The sequence below is a fragment of the Halichoerus grypus genome, chromosome 11, assembly GCF_964656455.1.
Source record: "Halichoerus grypus chromosome 11, mHalGry1.hap1.1, whole genome shotgun sequence".
Classification (NCBI taxonomy): domain Eukaryota; kingdom Metazoa; phylum Chordata; class Mammalia; order Carnivora; family Phocidae; genus Halichoerus; species Halichoerus grypus.
In genome coordinates, this window is record NC_135722.1 from 2001784 (window position 1) to 2024440 (window position 22657).

The following is a 22657-nucleotide window of genomic DNA, read 5'->3' on the forward strand; positions in this document are numbered from 1 at the left end:
AGGAGGCACAGTAGATAAGGCGACCAGCGACCTTCATCCTTCTCTGGGCGCCGTGGGTCCACAGAGTTACGAAACGCTTGAGTAATCACCAACCTTTCCCCCGTGCGCACTCACAGAAGACACCAGATAAGCACCTGCTTTTCGGACCCTTTATCTCCACGCTTGGGATTTGCAGATCTGCTGTCACAACACCGTTACCCCAAACACGGAAGGCAGGTGCGGGCCGGTGTGCGGGCCACGTGCACCCTTGTGAGACCCGGAGCTTTTTTCCCTCAGTCGACTTGGACCTGGTGTCTGTCAGCCAAACAGCAGGATTTCAAGTCAGGGCCTCACGGTGCCGTCCGGGGGCAAGCGCGCCTGGGCTGCGGCACGTCCGCACCGGGTCCAGAGCCTTCTGGGGAGCGCCCCGCACGCCCCGGCCACACCGTGATGAAACAGGGCGAGGGGAAGTGTAGAGACCCCCACTCACAGCCACCACCCCGGCTGGCCCTCTGCACCTCGCTGCCCCTGCGGTCCCCGCAGGAGGGACCCGGCGGGGTGCCGGGCTTTGGGCTAGCAGCGGCCGGGAAGATGGGGAGTCGGTGCCCCGGGACGGGGGAGCGGTGACTCTCCCAGCCGCAGGTCGGGTGACCCGCGGGGCCCGGTGGACGGAGGGGCCCCCAGCGGGCTTGTCTGTGTTGTGGTAAAGCACACACGGCACCGCGTCCACCGCTCCAGGTGCACACTCAGCATCTAGTGCGTTCACGGTGTTGTGCAACCACCACCCCCCTGTAGTTCCAGACTCTCCCATCCCCCCCAGAGGAGAGCCCCTCAACCGTGGGCAGCTGCCCCCCCGTTCCTCCCTCCCCCAGCCCCTCACACCCACTAATCTGCTTTCGTTTTACGGAGTTGTGGTAAAGTACACATGCCGGACGATTTATCAGAACTGTGTCTAGGTGCACAGCTCAGGGGCACTAAGCACATTCACGGTGTTGTGCAACCATCCCCACCGCCTGTCTCCAGAACGTTCCATCTTCCCAAACAGAAACTCTGTCCCCGTGAGACACCGACCCCCCAGCCCCACCCCCAGCCCTGGTGCCTACGGCGCCGCTTTCTTTTTTAAAAAATTCAACTTTTTGAAACTAAAAAAGCAAAGCAGTTCACTCATTTCTCCCCGCCACCCCCCGACCTCTGGCCACCGAGTCCGTGAGCTTAGTCTCACATGTATGTTTAGATTCCACGTACAAATGAGAGCTGGCTGACGTGCCACTTACCACAACGCCCTCGAGCGCCGTCCGTGCTGTTGCAAATGGCAGGATCTCGTCCTTCTGACGGCTGAGCGATATTCCACCATAGAAACAACATCCCTTCTTCATCCGCTCATCCATCCGCGGACGGGCAGGCTGCTTGCATGCTGGCAGCGGTCAGTAATGCCGCCCTGAATGTGGGGGTGCCACGTGTTTTTTTGAATTAGTGTTTTTGTTTCTTTGGGGTAAATACCCAGTAGTGCGATTGCTGGGTCGTAGGGTAGCTCTAATTTTAACTTTCTGAGGACCCTCCACACTGTTTCCCGGAGTGGCTGCACCAGCTTGCATTCCCACCAGCCGTGTAAGAGGGGTCCCCTTTCTCCGCATCCTCGCCAACACTTGTTTTTTGTGTGTGTTTTTTATTTTAGTCGTTCTGACCGGTATGAGGTGCTATCTCATCATGGTTTTGATCTGTATTTTCCTGATGCCGAGTGATGTGGGGCATCTTTTCCTGTGTCTATTGATCACTTGTATGTCTTCTCTAGAGAAACGTCTATTCAAATTCTTTACCTATTTTTTAATTGGGTTCTTGCTTAGGAACTGCGTTTGTAAAAATCATTGTAAACTATACAGACAACATCACTTCGAGCCACCCCCACCACCTGCCACCAGTGAGACCCACAGGAAAAGCCCAGGATCGGCCTTGACTGAGACTCATGGGACGACGCGGGTGGTGGGCTGGTCGGCCGCTCTGTCCCCCAAGGCCCCCATCTCAGCTTCCAGCTGAGTAAGTGCTCGGCTCTGTACCTCGATCTCTGCACCCACCCTGGCTCATGGGCCCCTCGTCCATGATGCTGACCACAGCTGGGAGGCGGTCTTGCTTTGTCTGTGTGACAGTGGCCAGGGCAGGAGGGGTCCCTTTGTCCCTCTGGTTTTACTGTGGTCTCGGCGAGATCCCGGTCACAAGCCCAGCCTCTCTCCTTGTATCTGCAGGGCAGAGCTCAGGGCCGTGCTCCATCAACACCCCCGCCTCCCGGCCTGCATCCTGGACCCGGGTGCACACCAGGAACCAGGCGGAGCTGGCCGAGAGGGCCTCTGGGCTGGCTGTGTCTGATGGTGGAGCCAAGTGGTTTCCATGGGTGGGGTGGATGGTGTTCCTGGGGGGTGGTGGGGGCTTGAGCTGGACTGAGAAGGGCATGAGGACCTGGAGAGGGGCCATGTGTGTGTGTGGGGGGGGCACCAGGAAAGTCCCAGGCACAGAGCACTGGGGGGCTGGGGTCGGGGCAGCGCCTGGGGTACGGAGCTGCCTTGGGTTAATGGGAAGCTCTCAGGATAGGCTGGGGGTGAGGCCCAAGAAGGGGGCCTCACACCCTGACCTCACTGTATGGACAGTGAGGAGGGACAGAGGTGGCTTGAGCAGAGGGCCTGGGGGAGGTAACAGCTGTTGGCAGCCTCTGGGAGGAGCTTGAAGGCCCCTTGAGTTCACCTTTGGGCTTGCTTAGGGCCTGGTATGCAAAGACAGATGGCCCTTGGGCCTGCTCCTGCCAGGTGGGGGAAAACTCAGGGCACAGAGGGTGGCCGGGGGTGGGGGGGTCACCCCTCCTGGGCCTGGGCCACTGAGGCTGGAAGCTGGCCTCCCTCAGCCCAGAACCAGGAGGCGAGGGCCCTGCCCTCCCATGAGCCTGCTGTGGACTGGGGGTGTCGTCCGGCGGTCAGCCCTCCTGCAGGCCCCATACCACCCCCACCCCCCAGGCTCCACAAGTGGATGGTCAAGCCCAGCCACACCCCTGTGCAGCCTCCAGCCTGGGGGTGGCCAAGGCACCTCCTGGGAAAACATCCCAGGACCCCTGCTGTCCCGGAGCTTTGGGCTAGCCCGTCCAGCCCTCCTGAGCCCAGGTCAGAGGACATGTGGCTCCAAGAGATAGCAAAGGGCCAGGCTGGCCGGGGGATCTGCCCCAGGAGTGCCTGAGCCACAGCGAGCCTCCAGAGGTCCCAGCACCCGGCTCTGAGGCCCTGGCACTCGAGGCTGCCGGTGGTAGAGGTCATTCTGTCTCTGAGCGAATGTGCATCCCTGAGGTCTCATGCCTCCCGACGGTAAAGGGCTCCTGCCCGTCCTTCCCAGCGTGCCTGCTGCATGGCGTCTGTGAACTCGGCCCCGCCTGGGTCTGGGCCTCACTCAGACACTGTGAGCGCCCCATGCAGCCCGCCTGCAGCCAGCCGGGCCTCGTGCTGCATTCCAGACTCAAACAGGATTTGAGGATTAGCATTGTTTTAAATTATTCCTACACCTCAGCCCTGCAGAGGGGAATCTGTGTTCTCAGACAGCTGGCCCTGGGAGAGCAGGGGTAGCTCTGAGCTGCGGACCAGATTCTCCCAACGTGTGACAGCAAGATAATTTGGTGGGGGAGACACGGCCATCCCTAATAGTTATTTTTTTAAGGGTTTTTTTTTTTTTTTTTAATAAGATGTTTCTAGTACTTTAAATCTCTTTAGGACACAACTGAAGAGGGTATTTAAATAATAAGCCAATACGGCAAAATAAGAACAAAAACCACCAAGTGATGGGCCAGATGGTGAGTGGGTATGCAGAGCTGGGATGGAGGCTCCAGGAACGGCTCCTTTGGGGACCACCTGGCGGCCAGGTGAGCCCTCCTCCGTGAAGATGCCAGCACCCATGTCTCTACTTCGGGAACATGGAGGGTGGCCAAACACCAGACTCCAGACCGCCCCATCCGTTCCCCGCGAGCACCTCACTGACCACAGGCTCAGCCCACCTACCGCGACCCGGCAGGACCAGGTTCTTGGGGAACACGTGAACGAGATAAAGCCTTGTGCGGGCACAGGGCGCTCTCGGCCTGCTCACTGGGTTTGTTCACACATTGCATTCATTCATTCAGGAGATCCATGTGGAGCTGGGGCGAGGGAGAGGGGCTGGGGGTGAACGTGACCCCGGCCCTGGTGGGCTCAGCCAGCCTCCAGCCAAGGCCACGGCCCCCAGAGCCAAGGCGAGGTAGGAGCCCAAGCCAGCCCCATGAGGTCACAGAGCCTGCAGGTTTGCGCACCCCTGCCCCCGGCTCTCTCGCCCCTACGGGATTCCATGCTATGAAGGAGAATTTCTTTGCAAAAGGGAAGAGGTAAACTTTCCTGCATTTTCTCCTATTATCCGCTAAGCTGGCCCCCAACACCAGCCGGATGGCAGAAGCACCCTAGTTAATGACACTTGGGAGCCAGGGGACAGTGTCTACCACCCCCTCGTGGTGGGCTCCCTGGCGGGGAGGGCTGAGGGGGGCATGGGAACGGGGGCCCCCTGCCAGGGCCAGACTCCAGGGGCATTACAGGGCAGGGGGCCGGCTGGAGGCCAGCACGTCTGGCCTCTTCCCCTCAGCAGTGCCCTCGGGGTGGGTCCGTGCTGGAGAAGGCGTCAGAATCTCTTCCCTTTATGAGGCTGAGTGATATTCCTTTGTATGGATGGACCCCATTTTGTTAGGGCTGCTCAGGGTTCCTTGAGATTCCACGTGAATTTAAGATAAGTTTTTCTATTTCTGCAAAAAACAAAAACTCATCAGGGTTTTGGGAGAGATGGCGTTGTAGCTGTAGCCCACTTTGGGTGGTGGTGGCCTCTCTGCCCCACGTGGTCCAGGAACGTGGGGCGCGCCCGCACTTCTGCATCTCCTTCCGTTTCTCGACACGGTATTTTCCCGTTTTCACTCTGCGAGTCTTTGGCCTCCTCAGTTAATTCACAACTATTTTATTCTTCTGGATGCTACTGTAAGCGGGAGTGTTTTTGTCATTTCTTCTGAATATTGTTCATTGCTGGTGGAGAGAGTACAGCTGATTTGTGCTTGCTGACTTTGTACCCTGCCTTGCAGAATTCTAGTAAGATCTGACAGGTGCACGTGCGGAATTTGTGGCGTTTTCTACACATAAGGCTCTATCCCCTGTGAACAGAGGTCCTCTTACTTTTCCTTTCCAATCTGGACGCTTTTTCTTTCTTTTCCTGTCTATTTGCTCCAGCCAGAGTGTGGAGCCCGGTGCCACACGGGGTGGCAGGGGTGAGTGTTCTTGCCTCGTGCCTGATCGTAGAGGAAAAGCGTCCTGTCTTACGACTCCTGTGGTCAATGGCGTGCTGTTTACTGCGGGGTTTTCAGATGCGGTGTGTATTACATACAGGTGGTCTCCTTGTAGTCCTGACTTGTTCACTCTTTTCAATGCGAAGCGTGAGGCATTTTGTCTTACGCTTTTTCGCATCAACAGAGGTCCAGCGTTTCTTTTCCCCCCTTCGTTCTGTAAACTCAATGTGTTCTACTGATTGACTTTCTTATGCCAAACCATCCTTGCATTCCAAACATAATTCCCATGTGGTCGTAGCATGGGATCGCTCTTACACGCTCGGGAACTGGCTCGGATTCGGGTCTGGGCCCCTCTGTTCTTCCAGGGGCTTCCTCTGGCTTTGGTGTCAGGGGAATGCTGGCCTCACAGGACGAGTTAGGAAGTGTTCCCTCCTCTTCAGTTTTTTGGAAAAATTTGAGAAAGATTGGGATTAGTTCTTCTCTGAATGTTGAGTAGAATTCACTAGTGAAGCCTCAGGTCCATGGCTTCTCTCCGATGGGAGAGTTTTGATCACTTGCTCAGTCTTCTTGCTAGTTATAGATCTACTAAGGTTTTCCATTTCCTCCTGAGTAATCTTAGTAGGCTTTTGTCTCTAAGAACCTGTCCACTTCATCTGGGTTGTCTGGTTTCCCTTTGAACTTGGTTCTTACACCGTCTGTCCTCGTTTGTCTATCCATCCACCTGACCACCCAGCATCCATCTGACCACCCTGTGTCCACTGCCCATTCATCCTCTGCGGCCTGGACGTGAGCCCTTGGCGCTCTGGCTTCCCCTCCTCGAGGTAGCCTGACTGCAGACTGACGTGGGGAACAGTCCTTGTCAGAGCCCTGGCCGTGGAAGGAGCCTCCTGAGACCCCTCCCCTCCTCCTCCTGGTGCCCACCACCCCCACCGCCCTGGGTGCTCTTGCATCTGGGCCCCAGCGATGGCTGCCAAGTGTCTCCAGATACTGTGTCCTTGGTGGCATGGTGGCTGTGAGGTGAAAGAGGGACCATCCCATGAGGATGGATGTTCTCCAACACCCAAATTAGGATGTATGGCCTGAGCTCTGGGGGCTCAGTCGTTCACATGAGTGCTGGCTGGAGAACGTGGGCCCCAGGGCGCCAGGTTTCTCAGGGCCCAGCGAGGACACGAGATGCCCTTGGGGGGACATCCTTGGTGCAGAAATCCCCTTGGGCCCTGGTCTGGAAAGCAGCAGGTGTCTGCTGGCAGTGGACCTGGCCTTGGGCCACTGGCCTGTCCAGGTGGACTGTGCGGTAGGCGCCACCCACCCCGGGGCAGACCAGGGCCCGGGCTAGCTGCTGCCCTTGGGCGTCTCCCGTGGAGGACCCCGGCTCACTCCCCTCTGCCCCACAGGAGATTGTCCTGGTGGTGTTCTTTGGGACGGAGTACGTGGTCCGTCTCTGGTCGGCAGGCTGCCGCAGCAAGTACGTAGGCATCTGGGGGAGGCTGCGCTTTGCCCGGAAGCCCATCTCCATCATCGGTGAGTCCTGCCTGCCCCCAGGGGAGCTTCACCCCGAGCTTTCCGGGCACGGGCTGGGCACCCTCCCCAGAAATGGGGATCCGGCAGGGTGGGTCCCCATCATGAGCTCCAGCAGACAGGGTCCCCCGAGGCCATGGGATGACCCCCTGAGCCCTGCAGTGCAGGAGGGAGGCTCAGACGCTGCTCGTGGGGCTGGGCTTGACCACGCTCAGCACAGCGTTGGGGGTTCTGCTGCCCCAGCAGCCTGGGAGTGGGGCACAGAGGTGGGCCGGGTGGGCCTGGGTGTGCCTGAGACAGAGGGCCCCGTCCGAGTGGCCCTGTCCTCCTGACCGCCAGGCTCCTGTCCTGAGCCAGCAGCCTGGCTGGTGACGTGCCACCCCTCCCCCCAGACCTCATCGTGGTCCTGGCCTCCATGGTTGTCCTCTGCGTGGGCTCCAAAGGGCAGGTGTTTGCCACCTCGGCCATCAGGTACAATGGGCTACAAGCCATCCCAGCTGGGGGTGTGAGAGCCCGGGGCAGCGTGCTAGGGGAGGGGGCGCAGGCTCAGACCCCACATGGGAGTTAGGCCGCCCGGGTTGGAGACCCAGCAAGAGCACTTCTGGGACTTGGGCTGGGACCTAACCTTCTGGGGACCTCGGTTTGCTCGTCAGTGAACTGGGGTGATCCCAGGGCCTTCCCCAGAATCTGGTCTGGGGAGCAGAGGAATTTGGAGATGTGCAGGTTTGGCTGAGCCCCGACCCTGTGTTCGAGAAGGAGACAGCGAGGCCTGCGTGGTGGCGAGCGGGCAGATTCAGAGTTGGGCTTTGAGGGGCTGCAGCGGGGGTGGGGGCTGGTGAGAGGTGCCTGAGTGGGGTGAGTCGGGGGCAGGAGCACAGAGGTGTCTCCCCCGCAGGGGCATCCGCTTCCTCCAGATCCTGAGGATGCTGCACGTGGATCGTCAGGGAGGTACCTGGAGGCTGCTCGGCTCCGTGGTCTTCATCCACCGCCAGGTGGGTGGTCTGGGCGGGGCGCAGGGGCCCGAGGTGGGGAGGACGGGGTGCGATGTCAGCCAGGCAGATGATGTGGCCACGCTCCCTCGAGCTGGGGGGCAGGAAGCCAGGGGCAGAAGTGCAGGATGGAGAAAAGAGGCTCTCAGAGGCTCAGAGATCTAAAAGCCACAGATGGGAACAGTCCCGCGAAGGCGAGGCCCGTCGCCACCATTCTCGGGGCTGAGCCGAGGGCCAGCGGAGCCTGTGTGAGACAGCCTGACCCTCTGGGCAATGGCCGGGGCCGACGCCGGCCATGGAGGAGAGGGGTGGAGGGGTCCTGAAGTCCAGTGCGGGCATGGGAACCACGCGGGAATTCACGGAGAACCGTTGTGGGACCCGGAGCGTGTGCTGGGCCGGCCCCTGGCCTGTGATGTCTGTCTGGAGTGTTGTCACGGAGGCCGGGGACGCCGCGAGTGCTCGGCTGACGCGCCCTCTGCCCGCTCTGCCCCCAGGAGCTCATCACCACCTTGTACATCGGCTTCCTGGGCCTCATCTTCTCCTCGTACTTCGTGTACCTGGCCGAGAAGGACGCCGTGAACGAGTCGGGCCAAGTGGAGTTTGGCAGCTACGCGGATGCCCTGTGGTGGGGGGTGGTAAGTGGGGACAGGCGCCCCAGGCAGCAGCGGGGCGGAGGGCGCCGGGTTCTGGAGCCCTGTGGTGGACCCTTCATGCTCAGAGGACGCCGTCGGGAGGTCCTCGATGTCTTGGAGCTGGTGTAACCAGTGTCCAATGGGGCGACGAGGCGTGTGTGGGGGCTGGGAGCCTCTTCCCGCCCCCAGGTGGGGCCCTGTGGGGCCCCACCCAGGGTGACAGCTTTCCTTTGCCCTGGCCGAATGGGGAGGGTGGGGTCAGGCGTGGGGCCTGCCTGTCCAGGAGGGTCTGTCCTGGCCCCAGGAGCATCTTTGTGCCAAGGAGCATGACGTTAAATAGCAAACAACCCAGGACAGGACGGGCAGGGGTCCTCGCGAGAAAGGAAGAGCGCTCCCCTGTTCTGGCTGTGCCCCAGGCCTGCAAATGCCGTAGCCGGGCCCTGCCCGGAGACATGCAGGCACCCCCCCCAGGGGCCCTGAGGCTCCCCTGGCTGTGGAGATGGGCTCCTTGGGCACACGACCACAGGGCCCAGCACCCTGGCTTCACTTGCAAGGCCCAGAGCATGGGCTGGTGGCACTGGGCTCCCTGAGCTGCCCATCTGTGGGAGAGGTGGACGTAAGGTGGGGGGGCAGTTCCCGGCAGGCCAGGTGGCTTGCAGGGATGGGGGACATTGCACAGAGGACCACTCACCGCTGTGGACGGCCAGGCGCGGGCTCCGCCAGCCACACACACCCTGAGTCCTGCCTGTGTCCTTGCCGTGTGGGCCCGCGGAGCCACTGTTGAGGGCATGAAGGGTGCCCCTTAGCACACCCTCCACCACAGCTTGGCCTCGTAGGGGGAGGGTTCTGGCCATTTCAGTGCAGGGTGGCTGGTAGCTTCCCCACCCGCGGGGACCAGGACACGGCCTGGGAACCGAGTGCGCAGCGTGCATCCCGGGGTGGAGGCCTGCTGCGGGGAGGATCAGGGCGTGGGCCACAGGCCAGGCCCTCACACTCCCCACCATTCCCATGGGGTACAGTGCTCCCTCCTTCAGAGTGCTCTGGGGTGCAACCAGCTAGTCCCCAGGGGGCTCTAGAACAGAGCCGGGAGCAGCGGAGCGGGTAACAGCGGTGGACAGTGGCCCCCGTTACTGAGCCAGGCTGAGCGTGGCTGGGTGGGGAGCCCCTCAGAGCTGGGCGTGGGGCGGCTGATGTCCGGGCTCTTTAGGGTGGGGGGGCAGGGACAGGAGCTGTGGCGAGGCCTTGGGGGCAGCGGAGGGTCTGAGGGGCGCTGGGCAGGGGCTAACAGCCAGGTCTGTCCCGTCTTTTCCCTTCCAGAAAAAGTGGGCCTTGCTCTCTCCTGGGGCTCCTCACCGTCCTCCAGAAAGGAGACCCATCCCAGTTTGTCCAGGGGTGGGGAGGCTCGCTGTGGACCCCAGGCCACCACAGGCCCCTGCTGTCTGTGTCTCGTGCCTGTGACGCCAGACATACAGGGAGGGCCCCTGATGTTGGTGTGTCTGCATGTTTTCTGGAAGTTTCCACCGTGCCAGGCTGCTCGAGGAAGGGAAGGACATGCTGACCCAGCTCTGGGCTGGGGAAGGCCCCGGTTCCGGTCTCTGTGCTCCCTCGCCGGCCCAGGTGCGGCAGGCCCTAGCAGGTTAGGGCGGGAGGGCTCAGCCCCAGCAGGGAGCTTGCCGGTGGTGGGTGGAGGGGCCGAATCCTGGTGACGGGCCCGTGCGGGGACAGGCTGCCCAGAACCAGGAGGAAGTGTGTGGGTGATCGCCCGAGGCCCGGCTGATAAGCGGTGCCCAGCCTTGGCGCTGCCCTCCCTGCCTCCCCGGGCCGCTCCCCTGCCCCCAGCCCTGGGCAGAGCAGCGCCCCCACTCCCACACCTGTGCAAACATCCGCCTGCCGGCCGGGAAAACAGCCCCTTTGTGCCCAGCCTGGCACCGGTGCCCCAGCCCTCGCCGTCAGCTGCAGCCCAGCCTCGGCCACCGCGGGCCCTGGTCTGGCCATTGTTCCTGCCAGGCCCTGCGCCTCGGGGCCGCCCCGGGCCCCCCGCCCCCCGGGGCTCTGGGGCAAACGGCTCCCATTCATAGCCGCGGCTGCCCCTGCAGCTGTCCAGGCAGGAGCGGCCCCCAAGGCTTGAGTTATGGGCTGTGTTCCTGGCGCGTCTCGGACAAACAGAGCTCAAGAAATGCAAGACGGGGCCGGCCCTGATTGGGGCTTTTAAGCTAGTTTGGTGATTTGCAACTGCGCCCAGCAGTTGTTCTCGGCCCGTTCTCTGTGTCCTGGCTCCGTTTACCTCTCATGGGAGGGGGCACCGGCCCCGAGGCTCTCTGTTGGGGGCAGACAGTCCAGGGGGTGCTGCCCTGGGGCACCCAAGGGAAGGGGCGGCGAAGGCCACATGCCGGGCCATTTCTGGCCTCCACACTGGGTCCGCCCCCGAGATTTGCTTGCACCCCCCCCACCCCTCACCCCACAGGCCTGGGCTGGGGGCCGACCAGAGGCCAGAGCGCCTTCTTAGAGATGTGCAGGATAGACCCTAAAATAGGGCGTCTGGGCCACCGGGAAGTGGAGAAGGGCCATCCCCTGCATGGGACGAGGCGGGGGAGTCCTGCAGGGGAGCTGGTGTGCGGACACCCTCGAGTCCGTCCAGGCTGCGGGTGCCCCGGGATGGTCCCAGGTGTGCTCAGCATCTGGGCTCAGCGGTGTCTGCTGTATGGATGAATGAGTGAGTTCACGAGCCGTGGCACTGGGGACAGCGGGGGTATCTGTCTCCTGGGGAGGCCATCAGAGTCCCACAGTCTGAGGCGCTTAAGACAAGAGCAACGTATTCTCTCCCAGTCTGGAGACCAGAAGTCCGAGATCAAAGCGTGGGCAGGGCCACGCTCCCTCCGGAGGCTCCAGGGGAGGGTCCTTCCTGCCTCTTCCAGCTTCCAGGGGCTTTAGGCATCCCTGGGCTTGTGGCCACATCTCCTGTCTCTTATAAGGACACTTGTCTTTGGTTTAGAGCCTGCCTGGATTGACCAGGATGATCTTCATGCGAGAGCTTCCCGTAACCACCTCGACAAAGGCCCTGTTCCCAAATACGCTCATATTCTGAGGGTCTGGGCAGACATGAAATCTGGGGGGGGGGGGGGGCGCTATTCAGCCCCGGACGGCAGTGTCCCGGCCAGACTTCATGAGGAGCGCCCCCCTTCCCAAGCCTCAGTTCTAGGTCGTCTAGCGGGGGTGTCCGCTCAATGGCTGAGTGTCAACTCCCGTCCCCCCAGCCCGGGTGGGGACGCCCAACACTGGTGTGATAGCCCCCCTCTCCCCCAAGTGTGGCGCCCCATGCCTGGCTGCTGAGGTGTTTGGGGAGGGTTTAAGACTTTTTTTCTTCGCCCTTGGAACAAAATGCGTTTGTTTGTGTTAAAGTTTGAGTGGAGGGAAAAGCCGTTTTTGCAGACACGGGCTCTTCTGTTTAGCGCCCGGGGGTCTCTCAAATCAGGAGGCTGCTGGGCTCTGTTTACCCCCTGCATCTAAATTTAGTCTTTAGAGTGAACATGTTGGAAGCCCGTCCCTGCATTTCAACCACCATTTAGAGTCTGATTCCTGTTCACTCTCTCAGCCGGCGGCTCCAGAAGGGTCCAGCCTCCGGGGTTAGAGTGCCTGCTGGCCGGGTGAGGTCAGCTGGGTCTGGGGGCTGAGTAAGGGCCTGGGTGAGGACAGGACCCTCCAGACATTCACATGCAAGCCTGTCGGCACCACCAAGAACATGGGGCCGGAGTCGGGACCTCATCTGAAGCTGGGAAAACTGAGGCCCGTGAGCCGGGAGTGGCAGGCCAGGTGCCCACCCCAGCACTCAGACCCTACGTGTCCTGGGGCTCTGTCTGCCTGGAGCTCTCCACAAAGCCTGCGAGGGCTGTGTAGCTGAGAATCAAGTCCTGCAGGGCCCCAGGCTTGTCCCTGTAGACCGCTGGGTGTGGGGTAAGGACTGTGGGCTCCGGGAGCCCGGCCAGAGAGCCTTCCCCGAGGAAGGACCTTGGCAATAGGTTTTACAGGATGAGTAGGAGACCGCAAGGTGAGGGTAGGAAGCAGGATGGATTTCTTCTGGGGTGGGGTTCAGCTCATGTCAGTGAGCGTAAGAACTTTCCAGCTTCAGCCCAGTGGAAAGAAACATGGTCAGCGTCAGGGAACACTGTGAGACAGGCGTCCATGTGACGCTGTTGTCAGGAGCGTGGTCAGGAACGTGGGGGTCCTGTGTGGCCTGCACAGGTTACCTGACCTCTCTGGGCCCATTTGTAAACTGGGTACAAGACGAGTACCCACGCCCACAAATTGTTGGAGAAGTTAAGTCAGCAAGGGTATGGGCAGCCTGGGGCCCCAGGCACCCAGCGAGGAGACAGCAAAGGCTGGGTGTAAATGGTGGGGGGCCCTTGCCGGCCACAGCTCTCCAGGCATTCCCCAAAGCCAGACACTTGCGCTCGACCCATGGCAGGCTAACTCACACTAAAGTGTGTATGGCTGCCGTGGTCCAATCACACCCCTGAGCCCTTCTGGTTTTGAGAGTCTTACTAACTGCCCCTGACCAGCTCCCCACTTCCAGCACCTTCCTCACAGAGTGGCCCCTTTTGGTGCATGTGTTTTAGCCCCTCCTAAACCCAAAGGACCTCGTGTTTCTGATCCCCATCCCGAGGGCCTGGGCGAGGCCAGCCACAGGGAAGGGGCTCCTGGAAGACTCATCAGGCAGTGGGGTGGAAACGAGGACAGCGGACCACGGCGTCCACTTCCAAAGATGCCAACTCAGTGGCACCGTGGAACTGGCCCTGGGGCCAGTGAGCACGCGATTGGGCCATTCCTCAGTTTCCCCATCTGTAAAATGGGGAGGCCACAGAGCACCTCCTCGGGCCGGCGTGGGGCTCACCAAGGGGACTGCAGGCCCAGGGAGGCAGCAGACGTTTCTGCAGCCGTGAGGACTCTCCTTGGACCGTGAGGTCCTCTTGGTGAGGCCGGCTTTCGTCAGGAAGGCCTATTTCTCCACGTGCAGATGTGACGTTGGGGCGTCGCTGCGGTCCTACTCAGCGCTGGCACAGGTGCAGCAGGATGGCGGGCAGCCTGATCTTGTGCCCTCAGGGCTAGAGCCCTGGCCTGCACAGGGTGATTTGTGGATCCCTGGAGGGCCTTCTCTGCCCTGGCAGTCAGGGAGGGCCCGTGAGCCACGCAGGGGTGGGGCTGGAGCCTGAGCTTTCCTGAGTGCGGCCATAGACTCACGGAATGAGAGGCTCCAGTATGGGTGTGTTCAGCGATTTCGCCCTGCCCGCGGAAAGGAAGCCGGTTTCTTTTGGGGTGTTTGCTGTCCTTTGACCCATAGTTTGTCTGCCTGGCTGGGCTGTTCCCTGGCCCCCATTGCCAGCACGTGGCCCCTTCATGGCCATTTCCCACCAGCTAGGCTGGGGCCCCCAGGGCAGCCCTGCGGCGGCCAGGGCTGAGCACACCCTCGGGACAGGTGCCCGAGGACCGCTGCCCCCGCCCATCACGGCCCGAGACTGTCCTGCCACCCGCCCGGCCGCCCCCCTGTCCGTGCTTCTCCTCACCCTGGCTGTGTCCTTCCAGCCTCCTGCGGGCAGGTTGGTGGCGGCACAGCAGCCTCTGGCCGGGGGTTTGCTCTGCAGCCTCGCTGCGTCGTGATGTGGACCAGTGGGCTGTGCCCGCTCAGTCACTTACCAGTGGTGAGACCTCGCACACAGTGCCTGCCCCTGCCAGCCTCAGTTTCCCCTCCGTAAGCTGGTCCCTAACTCACGTTACCGTCCCAAGTTTGCCAAGTGGATGCACCACCGGTGTGAGCCCCTAAGTGTCTACACTGGCACTGCCGTCACACCCACACGTGGATAGACAGCCACGACACCTCCAGATGGGCCGCCCGACCCCCCCAGGGCAGCCACGGTTTCTGGGCTGGCCCTCCCATCTCGCTGGAGGCTGGCCTTCCAGAATCTGCCTTAGAAAGGAGAACAAAACACCGGTGCCAGGTTCTCAGGACAGAGAGTGTGTGTTGGGGGGATCTAGAAGTTTCTCTTTTGCCTCCTGTCCCTGGAAATGTGAGCAAAGATGCAGAGGCAAGCACATGGCCCGTTGCCAGCTTCCGGAGGACGAGGATGCCTCGGTCCCCCTCCCTCCCGCCTCCACGGCCCTGTCCCCGGTGTCGTGTGTCCGCGGGTTTGTGTGTGAGCTGGTCTGCGTGGGCCACTGCCTGGTGGCTGGTGCCCAGGGGAGCGCCACGGTGGCCACGCTGTGTCTCCCCGCATCTGTGGGCCCAGGATGTGCAGCCCTGCACCCTGGACTGCCCGGTCAGGGGCGAGTGGCGAGCGCAGCGGCTGGAGACGGGCCGTCCTGAGCTGCCTGAGCCTATGATCTCAGAAAGAACAGCAGCTCTGTGGGGTGGGCCTCCGAGAGCCGAAGGGCGTCGCTAACAAAGCGGGTCTGTGACCAGGTGTGAGAGGCACGTACCCTCCACAGGGTGGGGGACGCCAGGCCTGCCACCCCGACGTCTGCCAGCCCGCAGCGGGGAGCCCTGGGGTGCCAGCTATCGTGGGGCCAGAGGAACCGGGATGCTGGTCAGTCCGCTCAGGGAGATGGTCTCGGGGGCCCTGGCCTACACCCCGCCCCACCCTACCCCCCACATTCACTTCCCCATCATCATGGGCTTTTTTGGTATTAATTTTGATCATTTAAAAGGTTGTATTAGGTATTATTTGTCTTGATGCCTGAGTTTCCTGGCCCTTAAACCTGGCCCCCGAGGTGGGAGCCCCCCATGGCGGCCCCTGCCTCTCCCTGCCCAGCAGCCACTCCCAGACTTACTGGTCTCAGGTCCACTCTTAACAATCGCTGTGGACCCCAGAGAGCCTCTGTTCACGTGGGTCGTACCTATCCATGCCCAGCGCGTAGGAAAGCACCACTGAGCAATTTAAAAAAAGTTTTCATGTTAATTTATTAAAATGGTAATAGACCCGTTCTATGTTCATATAAATAATTTTAGAAAAATTTTATTTTCTAGAAGAGGGCAGGATGCGGTTCTGTTGCCCTCACCCCGTTGTAAACCCCACAGCCCCAGACCCACCTTTGCTCCGTGCGCCCGGGTCTCTGCAGAGGCAGCTGCGGCCCAGGCCTCACACTTGGGGTGCAGGCCGTCCAGAGAGGACCCCCTGCAGACAAGAGGGCTCCAGGCTTCCCCAGGGCCCCCTTATCTGCCAGCTGGCTGTCAGGCTTGTCCTTCTCCCTGGGGTGGTCTGGCTGCTCCCTGTGGCACCTGCTCCACGGTCCGGGTGTGCACGGTGTGTGTGCGCGCATGTGCACGTGTGTGCACGTGTATGCATGTGTGTATGCACACGTGTGCACAGCGTGTGCGTGCACGTGTGTGTGCACAGCGTGTGTGTGCGTGTGTATGCACACGTGTGCATGGCGTGTGTGCGTGTGTGCACAGCGTGTGTGTGCGTGTATGCACGTATGCATGGCATGTGTGTGCACGTGTGCACGGCATGTGTGTGCACACATATGCACATGTGTGCACGGCGTGTGTATGCGCGCATGTGCACGTCATGTGTGTGCACGTGTATGCACGTGTGTGCACGTGTGTTCACGGTGTGTGTGCATGGCGTGTGCGCGCATGTGCACGTGTGTGCATGGTGTGTGTGCACGTCGTGTGTGTGCACATGTGTGCATGGTGTGTGCGCGCGCATGTGCACGTGTGTGTGCACGGCATGTGTGTGCGTGCGTGCACATGTGTGCATGGCGTGTGTGTGCATGTGCACGTGTGTGCATGGTGTGTGTGCACAGCATGTGTGTACGTGCGCGCACGTGTGCATGGCGTGTGTGTGCGTGCATACACGGCATGTGTGAGCGCACATGTGCACATGTGTGCATGGGAAATGGGCCCGAGGGAGCCTGGAGTGTGTTGGGCTCGATGTGGGCACCGGCCCCTCCTCATGCGCCCTTGTTGTGAGACGCACACACACGTGTGTGCCATGCTGCCTCTGGAGCGCATTGGGCTGCTGCGTGTGTCCGTGTGCGTGTGCAGTGTCCCAGCTGCGTGGGAGGCACGTTAGTGGGTCTGCACCCCCCTCCACGGGCTCAGGTGGCCCCTTTACAGGACAGGTCCGTAGGCAGCTCAGCGTGCTCCGTGTGTGTGGGGGGGGGGGGATGTGTGTTCCCCACGGACAGTGACGTTGTAGAAGTCCCGGGACCCCAAGCAGGACACGTGGTCAGGCTGCTGTGGTTAGGCTGCCGTGGGCTCAGCAGTGGCCAGCCCTGGCTGTCCCCGGTGCTAGAAGCTGAGTGCTTGCCCGGACTTACCTGTGTGCTGACAGGCTCGTTGGTGCGCCTGCCTCCTCCCCTATGGTTCCCGCAGCTCCGAGTGGTCACGTGTGTCCCTGCCTGGCTGTGGCCGCTGGGTCTCTCCCGCCCTCCGTGCTCTGTGGCTGGTGGGGTGCACCCACCGGGGTCCCGGGTCGGACTGGCAGTCGCTGCCGCAGACCTCAGCACGTCCTGTCTGGGCCTTGCCTTCTGTTGGAGTCTGTTCTGTAGGCCCCCCAGGCCCTGGCTCTGCATCCCCCGCTCCCTGCACTGGCTCCTCGGGACAGGGGATCGAGGGAAGGCTCCGTGCAGACCTTCCCGGGCCTGCCGGCGGCTGTTCTCACCTGGCCTGGACTGGAGGCTCTGGAGGAGAGAAGCCGGGCTGCTTAGAACAGGACCCGCGTGACCACAGGGCGGGCAGGTGCTGGCCAGGCTGACCTCCAAAGGCAGGAAGCCACGTGGACTCTGGGCCGCTGTGCCTGATGCCCTGCTGTGCAGGTGTGAGCATGTGCCCACAAGATGTGTGAGTCTGGCCAGGCTCAGAGCCGACGCCTGCAAAGCCCACGGGCAGCCCCAGGGCCCAGAGCCAGGCAGGGGTGGGCTGAGGGCGTCGGGGCCGAGTGACCGGCTCAGCCAGGCTGGGCCCTCGAATCCTGCAGGATGTCACGTTCAGGCTCAGGCTGGAGGCCCCAGGCAGCAAACCTCAGATGCAAGCAGGACGGGAGCCTGGGGCAGGGCAGCCCCTGCACCCGTGGTCCCACCACAAGCTCCGATGGTCGGCTCCGCCACCGAGAAGAAGGCTTGGGCTGCATCTGGTTCTCTCGGAAGAAGGGTGACTGAGACATCTGGTGCCCGGGGTGGCATCAGGAAGTGGCGCGTCATCCCTGTCCTCTTGGTCGAGGACCAGCCTTGGTGGGAGCTTCCAGCCTCCTGGGGACCGCCGTGCGGTGATGTCGGTGGCCCGGGTGGCGGGACTGCTACGGGGCAGGGCAGGCAGTGGAGCTGGGAGCCCCGCCTTGGTGCCCAGCCCCTGTGCACACCCAGGGCCTTGCTCCTTGTACGGCACCATGACCGTCCGCCAGGCGGGAGCTCCGTGTCGGCGGAGCGGCGGGTTCGGGCTGGACGGTTGTCCATCCCGAGCTTCCAGGCCTCAGCCCTGCCCTCGTCCCCTCACAGGTCACGGTCACCACCATCGGCTACGGGGACAAGGTGCCCCAGACATGGGTCGGGAAGACCATCGCCTCCTGCTTCTCTGTGTTCGCCATCTCCTTCTTCGCGCTGCCAGCGGTAGGTGCTCCGTGCCGGGCGCATGCATGCACTCCCCGGCAGGGGTCCCCCGGCAGGGGGCCGGCTCACAGAGGTGCCCTGCCCTCCCTGCCCCCAGAGCGTCCTTTGCAGCAGGTGTGGGCGGCGGCCAGTGGAGGTCTTGGGTAGCAGACAGCGGGGTGCGGGCTGGGGGATGCACCCCGAGGGGTCGCAGGGAGGCCCCAGCCGCAGCTGCCCCGGGGTAGCGGAGGCAGGGTCCGTGCACCTGCTGAGACCTGGGCCGGGTCTTGACCTGTGCCCTCCCCAAAAATCATGGACCGTGAGGGTTACGCCTTCTAGTTCCCCATGTGTGCACGTGGGCACGTGTGTCCGTGTGTCCGTGTACGCTGTGGGCATATGTGACCCGTCACTCACTACGGACACATGTATGGATTCCGTGTGTGTCACACACATGTTGTGTGTCATGTATGTGTCATGTAAGTGTATGCAGAGTGTGCACGTGTGTGTGTGTTTGCGTATGTGTACGATTGATCCCCTCTGCGGATGGGGAGCTCCCTCCCTGAGAAGCTGCTCACGTCCATCCCATTGGCAATCCCAGGGACGCAGCCACAGACCCTCTCACAGGGGGCTACCTTCTGCCCGAGCCGGCGACCCGGCACCCACCCTGTCCCCCCGGCACCCGTCCTGTCCCCCCACACGGTGGCTGCCCATGTGGACACAAGCCCTGGTTTCTGCTCCTTCCCAGGGGATTCTCGGCTCCGGCTTTGCCCTGAAGGTCCAGCAGAAGCAGAGACAGAAGCACTTCAACAGGCAGATCCCGGCGGCAGCCTCGCTCATCCAGGTGATGGCGCCCGCCATTGTCACGTCCGGCCTCGCGTCTGTGGGTGAACACCAGCTGGTGTCCGTTCAGAGATTCCAGAACTGCTTTTGGCCATGATGTTCCATGCGGGTCCCTCTGGAGCGGAGGTGCAGACCCGCACCCACTGCCGTGCCTTCTGGAAACGTGGGCCGTGCTGACAGGGTGGACATGGGAACAGGGCGCCCAGCTCCCTCCCTGGAGGGTCCTGCGGAAGGTCGTGTCCTGCGGGGCAGGCCAGGGGACAAGGTTGTGCCGCAGACCTGGGGGGTCTTTCCATGGGCCTCTCCCCTCCCAGCCACAGCGACCAGCCTTGGTGTCTTGCTCCTCATCCTCCTTCCATGGCCACCCGCCCCCCCTGCACTGGAGCAGGTCTGGGAGGGAAAAGGGAAGGGTCCCAGTATGGCCTTCCCCCGGGGGGACTGGGGCCCTGCTCGTGCACTATGGGCACCTTCTGGGTATCCCCGGCACCCCACAGGCTCGGACTCCCCAGTGACAGCAGTGGGACTGGAGAACCAGTGGCATGGCCCCACCCTGGATTCCGGGGCCCCTCAGTGCCCGATGGGGACCCCAGGGCTGCTGGGCACTGGAGGAGACAGAGCCTAAGAACAGTGGGGGAAGTTGGGGCCCCGAGCCCCTGGACACTCAGCTCTGCTCTGTGACCCAGGGCTCTGGGAACACACCAGAGGATGGCTGGTCCTTTTAACGTAAACACAGACTCAGGCAGAAAACCATATTTGAAAACCGGGTCCCAGACGGCCTGGGGGCGGAGGAGTGGGGATGAGCAGGCCCAGGGCACAGGCGTGGTCCGTGTCCAGCCGTGGATGTGGGACTCTCTGCCCAGTGGGGCAGCTGTACCCAGCACTGGATGTCTCCCGGGGATGGCCTGGGGTCACCCCCATGGCCTTGTCGCCTGCACCCTCTGCCCTGGGCAGGACCCCGTGGGGAACGCCAGCCATCAGGCACGGCTCCGCCTGGAAGCTACAGCTCAGCCCCGGGCTCCCCCTTGTCCCTCTGAAGCCCTTCCGGAACCCACCGTCTGGTGCCTGGACCGAGTACCTGAACGGGAAGGAAATAGCAGGGGCCATAAAGCCGAGGGGCTGGGCCCCCTCAGGCCTGGTTTTACGGCCCCACAGCCTTCTCCTTTCGGGGAGACCATAAATCAGGCCGTAAAACCAGCCCAGGCTGCTGTGGGCAGACTGCCGGTGGGAGGGGGGCGCTGCGGATTCCTTGCTGAGCCTTGTGCCTTGGGGGCGACCCCCCCCCGCGAAGGCCGCGCTCGGGTGGTGCATTCAAGGGGGTGCAGACATGCCTGCCGCTGGAGGGTGGGGGCCCTGGGGAGGCGGGAAGTACGCAGTGGCTGGCGATACATTCGTGGGCAGGACACGTGCCTGCCGCTGGGGAAGGTGGGACGTGGAGGTGGCGCATGGGCCTCGGAGGGGCCAGGCCTGTGGCCTTTCTCGTGGGCGGCATGAGGGCTGCCATGTTTGTCCAGGTCCCCATTGCGGGTGGTGTCACGGCCGCCCGGGAACCCTGCAGCCCCGCGGCCAGCAACGACAAGGCCCCCAGGATGCGTTCCTATCTGAGGCTCCTGGCACCCCTCCTGTCCCTCACTGTCCACCCAGACGCGGTGTGTCCGCCCCTTGGATCCCCTGCGGTGGCGTCCCCTCCTCCAGGTCATCCCTGCACGGTGGCCAACACGGGCATCTTTCTAGAATGTGGGCCCAAGGCCCTCCTCACCTGCGTGATGTCCAGAGACTCCCCATGACTGCAGACGGCGCCCAGGCACTGGGACCCCACATTTGGGCCTCTGGGAGGGGTCTTGCTCCGCCACCCCTCCTGCCTGGTGCCCGCAGGCCCAGGGCGTCCTGTTTTTGTGCCCGTCCCTGCACCCGCCGTGCGTGGCCCAGGAGAGGCAGCCGACAGGTGTCTTTGCATCTGCGAAGGGACCAGGCTGGGGGAGGTGGCGGCAAGTGCGCTGGGGTCACAGACGAAGCCTCTGTGGTGTCGAGCTGCGAGTCCCAGCCAGCGTGTGGGGCTGTGGGCTGCCTGGTGCAGGGACGGCCCTGGGAGGTGGGGGCTGGCCTGCAGGACGGGGTGCGGGCAGGATCGGGGAGCTGCAGCTCCTGTGGGAGGCCGTTGGGCAGCTCGGCAGCTGACCGCCTCTCCCTTGTGCTGGTTCAGACGGCCTGGAGATGCTACGCGGCCGAGAACCCCGAGTCCTCCACCTGGAAGATCTACGTGCGCAAGCCCGCTCGGAGCCATGTGCTGCTGTCCCCCAGCCCCAAGCCCAAGAAGTCTGTCATGGTAACAGCCCCCACCTGCCGCCCGGACAGGGTCCCTCATTAGCGGGTGGGGAGGCCTTGGGGGCCACGGCTCCTGGCCAGGGTTTGACCCTGGGGTCAGCTGAGCTCCCGTCAGGGCAGCAACACCACTCTGGCCCCGGGATGGGGGGGAGACGGGTGTGCCGGGCACCGCCGCCCCAGGGTCCCCATGGCTCCGTGGCATGTGCGACTGGTGCTGCAAGGCCAGGGCCGTGGGGGGCCCGGAGGAGGAGCCCCAGGGTGCAGGATCGGCCGGGTTCTGGCCGGCGGTGGGAGAGAAGGCTTTCGAGAGGGCCCTGATGTCAGGCTCTCTGTGCTGGGCACGGTGGGTGTCAGTCGGGGCAGAGGTGGCACCCCAGCTCCAGAAAGAGGGCCTTAAGGTTGTGGTGCAGGGGGTTTGGGCAGGCTTTGGGCAAGGATGTCGTGACTGGCTGGTGTGGTGAATGAGGGTGGCGCCCATGTCCACACCTGCTTGGGGGTGCCCAGCTCTCCGGGGAGCCCGTTGCCCCCAGAGCCCCTGCACCCTCTGTTCCCTGTGCCGAACACCCTCCCAGACTCCCCATCGCCTCCACATTGCCTCCTCAGAGAGGCCTTTGCTGGCCCCGGGCTGGCCGCCGGGCCGCCCCCACCACACGCTGTCCCTCCTGGCGGCCCTTGTCGGCATGTGCCCCGGTGCACTCTGGGATGTTTACCTGTTTGCCGGCTACCTGCCTGCCCGCCCCTCAGCCCGAGCTCCCAGGCAGCGCCCGTGCCGAGCCCCCCGCGGGACCCCCGGCAGCCCCGCAGTGCCGCGGCCCTCCCCGTCTGCGTGCCACCAGCCGCGCTTGGCCCCTGAGGCCTGGTTCCCTGGCAGGTGCCCAGCGGGGGCTGCCAGGGGGTTCTGGGGCTAGCAGACGCCCGGGAACTGCTGGCTTACTGCTTGTCGTTTTAGGTAAAGAGAAAGAAGTTCAAACTAGACAAGGACAACGGGGTGAATCCCGGAGAGAAGATGCTCACAGTGCCCCACATCACGTGCGAGCCTGTCTCAGAGGCGCGGAGGCCAGACCACTTCTCCGTGGAGAACTGTGACAGCTCTGGTGAGAAGCCTTCGCCCCGGGCGAGGGGACGGGGATGGACACTCGGCTCCCGCTGACCTGGCGTCTGCCCGGCAACGTCCTGCCCTCCCCACCACGGCGCAAAAGCAGGTCCCTCTGAGGAGGCAGGACCCCACCCTGGAGGGACCCTTCCCCTTGCTCTGTTCCATGCTCTGGGGGGCTGGGTGCCAGGCCCCGCCTCGGTCGTGCCGTGTGGCTGGCACCCCGTGTCTGGCAGAACGGAGGCAGCCCATGCGTGTTGGCCCCCCCGTTCCTGGCAGAGCATGGACGGGGCATCCAGAGCCAGCTCTGTGCACCCACACTCGTCCCTGTCCTCGACGCCGTGGGTCTTTGTTCTTCCAGCACTTCTGTGTCTGTCTCTCCCTTCTGGGA

The 22657-nt window shown here is 62.8% G+C and overlaps 1 protein-coding gene across 14 annotated transcripts in view; it reads left to right on the plus strand.

Annotated features, from left to right (window-relative positions):
- Positions 1–22657, plus strand: part of KCNQ1 (potassium voltage-gated channel subfamily Q member 1) — a 323759-nt gene that overhangs the window by 75825 nt on the left and 225277 nt on the right. For 13 of the 14 annotated variants that reach the window (XR_013442244.1, XR_013442245.1, XR_013442246.1 and 10 more), the window contains 8 exons: positions 6691–6817; positions 7207–7285; positions 7710–7806; positions 8298–8438; positions 17922–18032; positions 18757–18852; positions 21052–21174; positions 22123–22267. Coding sequence is in view for 11 of the 14 variants with exons in the window: in XM_078057620.1 (XP_077913746.1) it covers positions 6691–6817; positions 7207–7285; positions 7710–7806; positions 8298–8438; positions 17922–18032; positions 18757–18852; positions 21052–21174; positions 22123–22267 (919 nt within the window). In the remaining 3 variants the exon portion in view is untranslated. The remainder of the gene's footprint in view (positions 1–6690; positions 6818–7206; positions 7286–7709; positions 7807–8297; positions 8439–17921; positions 18033–18756; positions 18853–21051; positions 21175–22122; positions 22268–22657) is intronic. The other variant, XM_078057624.1, reaches the window with a different exon arrangement.